General features: G+C 37.3%; 1 protein-coding gene across 2 annotated transcripts in view; it reads right to left on the reverse strand.

The window, feature by feature from the left end:
• Positions 1-10000, reverse strand: part of LOC122259064 (uncharacterized) — a 20295-nt gene that overhangs the window by 951 nt on the left and 9344 nt on the right. For both annotated transcript variants that reach the window (XM_086535933.1, XM_086535932.1), the window contains exon 4: positions 1-10000. This exon is cut by the window's left edge and continues 951 nt beyond it; it is cut by the window's right edge and continues 1240 nt beyond it. In XM_086535933.1, coding sequence (XP_086392059.1) covers positions 2135-10000 — 7866 coding nt within the window. In that variant the 3' untranslated portion in view covers positions 1-2134.

The raw sequence follows: 10000 nt of genomic DNA on the forward strand, positions 1-10000 counted from the left end.
GTGATTTGCTAAGAAAAAAAAATAATGTAAAGCATCTTACATTTCCTTCCCTACTTAAAAAAAATATTTTTAAATAAGCATTACTAAAAAAAGCTGAACATCCCCCATAATTTGTCTATCAATCACCAAACAAAAAATAAATTTCTAGTTTTTCAATGGTTTTAGTAATGCTGTAATGTACCATACAGTTACCAAGTTTTCCAAAAAGGGGATATATAATCCTTTTCTTTCTTTTAGGATCCTTTTTAAATCCTATGTAAAAGTGTGAACTCCATTTCTACACTAATGGATGCCATGCTATGAACAATAAGACAACATACAAGCAGTTGTAAAATATTACTAAAAGCTGCTTGATATATTTGTATTTCTTTTTATTATAAAAGCTATGCTCTCACCTTATTATGATATAACCAACTCAAAACATGGCAGAGAAGAGTCTGTATACTGAACTAGAAAAAAAGTTAAATAAATAAAAATAAAACGAAAATACTTCCATTGGCAACACTCAACCTGACTAGCTGGATATCACACTGCAAGTTTTCCTTCCAACATGAATATAACACTTGAGGTTTAATGATGATGCTACGATAAATGTATCGACAGTGTAACATGAAAATATTAGGTAAAATCCATATTTACAAAAAGTAAAATGTAGGAAGATATATATTGATAAGAATAATGGAGTATTTGAAAAAACAGGCATTGATAAATAGTAACATGTAAGAAAAATATTTCTAAGGACTGGAAATACACATAAGTAAATTACAAAAATAAAATTTAGCAAAAAAACAGCAACTGATACAATAATGTGTATATCATAGCATATCTAATTCTAATAATGTTGTTATAACATATGACTGTTTTGTAAATTCATTTCATATTTGTGTCAGTGGAGAAGTTTTCAGACTACTATACTTTGTATAGCATTCACTTTCATATATTTTATATCTACACTAGGCACAACTGTTTTAAGGCAGTGAATCTATTTGCATTGTTTAAAGAATGCATTCTCCCAACATAATAACTTCTCATACTAATAAAGCATTCCAATCATACACCATTTTACATTACAATTCTAGTGTCAGAAGGATAAAAATTCCCTTAATGAATAAAACTATCCCAAAAAATAAATGTCTAAAGAAAACCCTGCAACTGTAACATTTTTCCTTTCTCCTTGACAATAACATTTACTGTAAAGTAGTGTACTTGAAGCTGATTCAACAAGTCTAAGTAACTGCCTACAAACTACAATTTAAGGCTATGAAGGGAATGTTACCTTCACCTCTAATCCCCTGTCTACAATGAAGAACTGAAGCCTAACAGCTGACCCTTTAAATCCAACCTGCCTCTGTCCATAGCTTGGTTTTCAAATTGCCCAACTCCTGTTATAACAATTGTACTTATCAGGCTATAGAAAAAAACAGTGACATTTAAAGACAGAGAGAGCAAGAGAGAAAAAACAGTTCTTGTTCTTTCAACTAATTCTCACAAAACTGAGCACATAGTGGTCATCTGAAAATAATGACCAAACAAATCTATTTGTATTCATAAAGAAACATATAAAATGCTTGAGTATTTAGTTAAACTAGTGAAAATGTACAAGTATTGGACTAATATACTAATACATTTTTTAAGACTTCCTAACATCTGTAAGAAATGTCTGCATGCACTAAAATAGGAAATCACCCAAGACAGAGAGCAATAAAGAGATCCTTTTCAGCCCAAGTTTTAACACACTCTAGCAGATATAATACAATATAAGAGAGTAATGCAAACCTGCACACAATTTTGCTGATATGTTGTTCCATAATGGCATCCTTTCCTGCTAACGATAATTGAATAAACAGCAAAGGAAGAACATATTTTTCTTTATTTCCCTTATGTCCATTTATTAAACACTACTTCTATCAGTTTTAGAATATATATATTGACTCATTTATATATAGATATAACAAAGACTACAGCAATAAAGTTTTGAAAATAACTTAAAATTAAAATTTTCTCTCCCATGGAACATCCATGTATCAATGACAATTCTTTTTTTACAGATCAATTGACATTAATAAAAATAAAGTACATGGATTAATGGCTTTGCCTGCAAAGTATACCCTAGGCGAACTTAAAAATAACTTCTCTATGATTTCCCATGTTCTTTAACAAACTTTTCCCCCTCTGTTGTATTTAGAGCTGACACATTAATAACTTTACAAAGTCCAGATTGTGTACCAACAAAAATCCAGGTGTGGGCTCCCAAATTATTATTCCATGCAACTGAAGTGGCTGCCATTAATGGGTAACAAGAAACAGGTCCTGGTTCCATACTATTAGAGCGCTTCCTCTCAGCCATCTCTGAAGCAGGAATTTTGGAGAAATCCTGAGTATTTTGATCAGTAAAAACAATGCCATATTTCTGACAAGTATCCACATAAGTATGAGGCCATTCAGTGTATGTAGCTGGACAGATTTCATCACCATCATCATCAAAATCATCTGTTTCTTTAACAGGACGAGATTTCTTGAACTTCTTGTTCATTTTTGAGTTTGACTTCTCATTAGCCTTTGGCTTTGGATCTTGAGGTTTAAAAGAGACTGCTGAGCCTTGCTCAAGGTCTTCCAATCTAACTGAAAGCAGGGGAACTTTTCTTTTTGATGGAAATTTATCATTTTCATAATTCCTGAATAGCTGTTGCTGTATGGTTACTACCACTTCACCAGAAGCATCCCCTTGTACAACTGCATTCAACCACTCAGAACCAGCAAGGGACCAGACAGGGGCATTGGATGATAAAACATTACGAGACTGAATCCCGAAAAAACCACACTCGCGGAAACTTGTGCTAGTGTTTGACAATCCATAGACATCATCAAATGATACAAAACAGCCAGCCCAATGCCTTAACCAAACTGCATCTAACACTAACCCTTTGCGATTAATACAAAGTGGCATATCTGTGTTTTCCAGATCCCAAAATTTATAGGTCCGATCATTACCTCCAGTTACTAGATTCCTGCCTCCAGTTGTATTGCAAAAAGCTACTACTGAACAAACACCATTGTGTGCCTGAAAAGAGTTTCTAGGGTATATTTTGAAATTGTCATACAAGTCTTTCACATACAAGAGGGGAGATTTACATCTAATATCCCACACACAAACAACACCATCTGACAATGCTCCAGCAATGTCTGCATGACCTTTTCCTTGATACCAATCTAAATGAAGGCACTGAGCCTCTTCTTTATACATTTTTCCTGGACTTAGGGTAACTTTAGGCTGCAACCGAAATATTTTGGCTTCCTGATTTAAACCTAGGTCGCTAGGATGTGGAATCACATATATGCGAATAAAGCCATCTGAAAATGCTGCAGCTAGGAGTCCTAGCCTCTTCAGTTGACCACAGGCTAATTCCCCTTCAATGTACTCATATGCTCCAGAGGGGCACCATGCTAGTGACCAAACATTTCCAAAGTCATGTGCAATGCCAAATATAAACTTCAAATGTTTATGGTTTTCTTTTCGTGCAGATGTGCATTCCCAAATCTGAATAAGACCTTCATGTACCGTAGACTTCAGTATGGGATATTCCTTCTCTGGGGATTTCAGTGTTGATAATGCCAGATATTGTGGACTCATAGCAAGAGAAACATTTTGTGGTAGTGGACACCATGCACTGGAAATGATTGGGCCACCACAAAAAATCACATCTGTTCCACCTACAGACTGGCCAGTAAACTGCTGTATGTTGATCCATTCTCCTGTCATACTATTGGTCACTCTACCTGCCTGTTTTACCTTAAACTTTGGACTCTGTTTAACTGATGGTAAAAATCTCTGAGACTGTTCCTCATCTAAAGTGATCCATTCATCCTTGGTAGTGAAATATTCTAAAAATAAGGCATCAGAAACAGAATCCTTATAAAACTCAGAAGTCCATTTCATTGCTGGTTCAAAAGGCTTGAGCTGCCCTTGACCCATTCTACTATAACTTTTGGTCTGTCTGTATGAGTCATCACAATCGTCATCAGAAATGTCATAATCACTCTCTTCTTCCACACCTCCTGTTAGATCTATATGAATGGTAGTAACATGACCCACCATCTCTTTTTCAGTTTGGGAAGTGTAATCACAGTTCTTGCACATAAACATCTGTCTAGATGCTGAATATGGACACAAATAGAAGTGTGACTTTGCTTGTGGAATACTTGAAAAGCTAAAAGCACATCCTTCATTGCAACAACATCCTTCACCACCAGTACTAAGCTGAGATTCCCACTTTAATATTAACTCTTCAGGAACATCTACTAACTCTGGCTTTGAATAAAACTTGTCTGCCTCCAGTTCAATATTAAAGTCTTCTTCAGCATCAGAATTATCACTGCCACTCTCTCCAGTTCTATTTGATCTCCAAACTTTAAGTCTTTCATTGCAATTAGCTGCTGCCCTACGTCTAGGCCTAGTAGCAGAGCTTATAGCCTCAACACTTTTCTTTGGATCTGTCTTTCTAATCGTGTGAACAGTCCTCATGTGTGAAGCCACACTGTAGTAGCGCATTTCTTTATTACAGATTGAACATCTAGTATTAATCTCTTCATCAGATTTCCCACATGTTTCAGCATGTCTCGTATAACCAAGTAAGGATATATAGACATGGCTACAGGCTTCACATTTCAGTTTTCTTACAGCTTTAATAGCTTTCTTTAATCTTTCCTTAGTCTCAATTTCTGTGAAAGTTTGATCCTCACCATCAGGTCTTGCAAGCCCATTATGCTCAATATGAATATGATGCATGAAACTGGAGTTGGAATTGCAAATAGTCCCACACTTGCCACATTTAATTTCAATTTTTTCAACAACTGGTGACACTCCACCATCAGTTTTACCTAGTCGACCCCTCTTCTTTGGGCTCAGATTAAGATCTTCAGAATCTGAAAGTGTTTCTCTTGTTACAGACATATTGTTGTCAGATGTAGTTGTTATATCCTGAAAGTCTGTATCTGATGTTATGGTAACACCCATCTGGCTGCTGCTGATGAATGAATTATCATTCTCCAGACACTCTTGACTAGTGCTTGGTCTTCTCTCCTCCTTCACAAATAACAGCTGACGTGGGGTTGCACTATAAGGGGGTGATCGTATAGGTGACCTCCCTGAGGAACTTCTTGGTGATTTTGACAAACTACTTGTTCTGCTTCGTGGTGACAGGGAGTCTGTAACAACGCCTGTCCACCAGTCTTTCAGTTTCAGTTTTCGGCCTCCTCTAGATACATGTTCAATCCTCTCCTCTTCAACTTTCAAAAAATCACTTCCTATGGAGGTTTTGCATGTGCTGTCATTCATATATCCAGGGGACTTCATGTTACATGAATTATTTTCTCTATTATGTTTTGGAGGAGATAATATTGTCGAGTCTTCTTGATCAGTTACACATTTACCACTGTTCAGATTCAAAATTATTTCTTTCTTCCTATCATTGTCTGCTCCACTTTTTGGCATATCATGTGTTTTACAATTTACTTCCATGCCAGCTGTACTACTTATATCTAAAAAAATCTTTTCACCAATCCTGCTTTGCTCATCAAACAAATTGTCCAAACCTTCCACTTTTGAATAATTTCTGTGTGCTGTCTCATGTTCTAATTCTCCAAAGGCACAAACTATTGTATCGGATCTACTTCCTTTAGCCCTTCCTCTTCCTCTTGCTCTTGATCTTGCACGTCCCCTTTTGTACCCTCTCCGACGGCTCTTTCCCCTTCCCCTTCCCTTCCCCCTACTTTGTCCTACCAAAATGTTTTCTTGTGAAACTTCTGTCTCTTGACCCCTTGTTTCATGATCATCTTCTTGAAACTCATCATGTGCATTAAAGCTAATATTATTGTCCTCATGCATTTCAATACATGTCTTTTGTCCTTCATTAATGGATAAATTGTTATCCTCTTCTTCTGTGGTCTGGAGCTCTTGAACTTTGCAATTAACCATTTCATATCCTTGTGCTGTGCAGTTGGTGTCAGTTGTATCTGGAGGGGAAATAATGTTGGTACCATTGAATTCAACTCCTCCCATTTCAGTCTGGTCATCTCTTACATCACCAGAGATTTCTCTTTTGATTTTTTCATGCACAATTCCAGCATTATCCTCAGATATACCAAGACTAACATAAATAGGTGGATATATGGTGGTGTTATCAGGATTTCTCAATGCAGTATCAGAAATGTTATCAGCCACAGGCATTTCCAAATGATCATTCTGGTTATCTGTGTTGGCTGCACAGTAATTGTCTTTTATTTCTGAGGTTAAGCAGTTATTTGAATTAAAATTTATGCCGACATCAGTGCTTTCATCACAATCTGCAACCTCTGTATCCTCTGCTTCTACAGTATCTGCATCATTACCAAGATCTTCATCTTCATCTTCATCAATGCCCAGATCATCATTTTCAGGCTTCTTAGCTGAAGATGCATTACTAGTTTCAGTAAAGGTATCTTCCATTTTATACTGAAAACTGGTATTCATCTGTTCTAAATTTTGGTGAACTACCTCATCATCTTGACATACATTTTGATTTTCATAATCATTTGAATAAGCCTGATTTATATAGGAGTGTTTTTCTTCAAGATCTGATGATTCATTATTTACTATAAAATCTGAACGAGTCTCTCCTTCCACACTATAGCACTGATCGTCAGGATATTTCACTTGCCCCTGCACTTCCTCTGTCTGACTCTGTACACTCACTTGCTTGACCTGGCTAATCACAGGTAACTGTTGAGTAATCTGGCTAGTATATTCAGATGGAAAAGTTCCCTCAGATAATGATGCCAAGGGGTAAGTAACAGTGTTACCTAAAATGGATTTTAAGAGGACAGGATTGCTGCTAATGAACGTCCCTGTTGTTGGGTCAAACTCACCTATAATGTGTGAGGCTCCTTCTGGTACAGCAACATTCATATTAACACTAGTGACTTCACTTTTTATTTGTGATACATTTATATCCTGTCCCTGTTCCTGGTGTTCTTGTTCTTCTGTTATGAAAGTATTTGTTACTTCCTTATCCATAATTTGAGATGAATCTTCCACTTCTATATTTGTCTTGGATGTGGGTGGCAAACTTGAACATAATTCTTGTAACTGTGCAAAGTTTGATATATCTTGTATAGTGTTTTCCATTCCTAGTTTTTCATCATTTCTGGGATTACCTTTGTTCTGTAAGTGCCATTCCTGATCCTGTACCAGCCACTCCTTTTCTGGGATCTCCTGTTCCTGACAAGTCTGTTCCACTTCTTGTACCATAATCTGTGATTCTTGGCCAATTTCCTGTGATGTCTGAACTACTTGTTCTTGTTTCCCATCACCTGGGATAAATTCTTCTTCACCTGCATCTTGCTCATGGATCAGTATGTTATGCTCAACATCCATTTCTACTGCACCCTGCCTATCTGAAGTATTATCAAATGTATTTACTGGAGTGGCAGGTGATGGTGCCTGTATTTCATCTCCGAAATATGGTTCTTGCCCTGATATGTGAGACCCTAGATCTTCATTCTCTTTTTGGTCATGTGAACAAGAAGCTGTTGAGTTTTCATTACTCCTCTGATCATCATTTTCTGAAACTGGAGTGTCATTCTGAGAGTGCAGCAAGTCATTTCCGGCCAAGTCAAAATTGGTATTCTGTACTGGGGAGGGCTCCTCTTGCACAGACACTTGTCTTTCACCTGGAGATGGCTCTTCTTGAACTGATATAGTACTCTGAGTTGGGACAGATTGTTCATCTTCTGGATGATCAACAAAGTCAGGTCTTGTATGTTCTTCCAACAACTTATCTTGTGAATATATCACATCCTCTTTTGCTGGTAACTCATGGGGTGAAGAAGCTTCCATATACATAGATGAGTGAGTGCAAGGCGAAGCTGCTGAATTCCTGCGTGAGTTAGAGGATTCTTCTTCAGCTGTAATAAATGTCTGGTCACACTGCACTGGTTCTTGGGTATTTGAGTTAGGTAATTCTTCCCCTGGCACTGGATTCTGTGATTCCACTGAGACAGGAGGGGTCTGTGAAGCTGGATTATTCACCAGAGATAAGTTAATTAGTGACTGTGAAGAAGAAATTACTGGATGTATTTCAAATTTATCTTGTTTTGGTGATACACCATCCTGTTCACATGGTACAAGTATCCTCTTTGCTGAGTGAGGAGCTATTTGCTCTCTTATAACTAAGACATTTTGTGTTGCTACTCCAGGCTTTGTATCTTGAACATTTCTTTGAGTTTTGCTTTTGGCAACAGACAGATCCAAACATGTATTTAAATACTGTCCTGAAATCTTCATACTTGCATCCTCTTCACTGGAATTATGGATCTTTCCAACTTCATTTGAATTACCTAAATCTAATGGTTTAGCCTTAAATATTTGCAAAGAGGGAGTGGAAGTCAAATTACCATGACATTTAATTCCTGTTTTCCATGTACTTTCTGTAGGTAGCTGACCTGGTATTGACACACCAGCAAGTGATATCATTGACAACTTTCGTCCTTTTTTCCCTCGGGAATATGGTTCTCCTTTTTCAAGTGTGATATAGGTTTCACTGCTTTCCTTTTTTGAAATCATCTCCCCTGCTTTGTCAGCCTCATGAACAAGTATGCTTTTCATCTTATTTTTTTCCTTCTCAATTGGATGAGAGTCAGCAGACATGACTTTTAAATCATGGAAAGGTAGTTTTACATTTTCTAAATGAAGATTGATGGGTGAATCAACTGATATTTCCTTATCATCCTTGGTAACTGTAATAGATACCGGGATATCGATTCTATTTTCAAGAGCAGATGTAGGTCTTGATCTCAGAAGAGTAGATGATTCTGGTAGTTCTGTATGTCCAGAGGGTTGCAAATTTGGCATGGCACTGTAAGGTCTTCTTGGTCTTTCTGATGGCATCAAGGGAATAATCGTTACTGTGGCTCCCCCATTAATGACAGTTTCTCCACTAGTTTTTCCATTATCCTCCTTCTGGCCTTCAAATGAGGTACCACGAATAAAAATCTTGCTATTTGGGGTCAAGCTTTGTGCTCGCAAAGGTGCATTAGAACTAGTATGAGGAAAAGAATCTGTCAGGGTGCGGCGTCTCTGCATGCGTGAGTAGGTTCTCACAACTTTTGATGGTTCAATACTAGGTATAACCTCACTTATCTGCCATGGATATGTATGCTTCTTATTTCCACTTAATATTAAAGTTGAAGATGATTTTGTGCAAACAGGGGATAATGGTGTCATCAGACTATGAGCTTTGTGAGATTTGGACAATCCATTCTCATCTTGAAAAGATGAAGTTTTAATATTCAGGACAGTTCTATCAACTGAACTTCCTCCTAACCTCTGAAAAGAAATATCATTCAAAGATGAATGATCTACTTCATGAGCAAATGATTCAGGCTGTGACACTCTGGCAACACCCACACACTCACTGTCATTCTCAACTTGCATTCCATCCTGAAGTTCCAATGAGCTATCTGTACGTTTTGTGACATCTGAAACACTACCAATGAAAATACTGTTTCCAGATTCCTCATTACTAAGATATGAACTAGCAGAATTGCTCCTTTTGTTTACTGAGAGCAACAAGGTTGGACGCCCACTGGCAAAATTCTTGTCCTCTTTAAATTTCTTTGAATCTCCAAGTTTACGAGTCTCTTCCATCATTCTAGTAGCTTCTTCAAATTTCTTCTGGGCTGCAAATTCTCTTTGCTTCAATGCTTCTTCCTTCTCTTTCAAAGCTAATTCTTGTTCCCGCAATGCACGCCATGTTCTTTGTTGGGCCTCCTCTTCTTGCTGCTTTACAGCCTCTTCTGCCCGTCGCAGTTGTTGAGCTCTCTCTGCTAATTCTCTCTTTTTAATGTGAACAGGAGCTGCAAACATTTCGTCTTCATTTTCCTCCCACATACAGCTGATGTTACATTTGCTGTTACCATAGTTGGATTCTTCAGGAAGCAATGGTCTCTCAAAAGTTGGAGTACT

The sequence above is a fragment of the Penaeus japonicus genome, unplaced genomic scaffold, assembly GCF_977035675.1.
Source record: "Penaeus japonicus unplaced genomic scaffold, GWHDUDI00000001_assembly GWHDUDI00000004, whole genome shotgun sequence".
Lineage (NCBI taxonomy): Eukaryota > Metazoa > Arthropoda > Malacostraca > Decapoda > Penaeidae > Penaeus > Penaeus japonicus.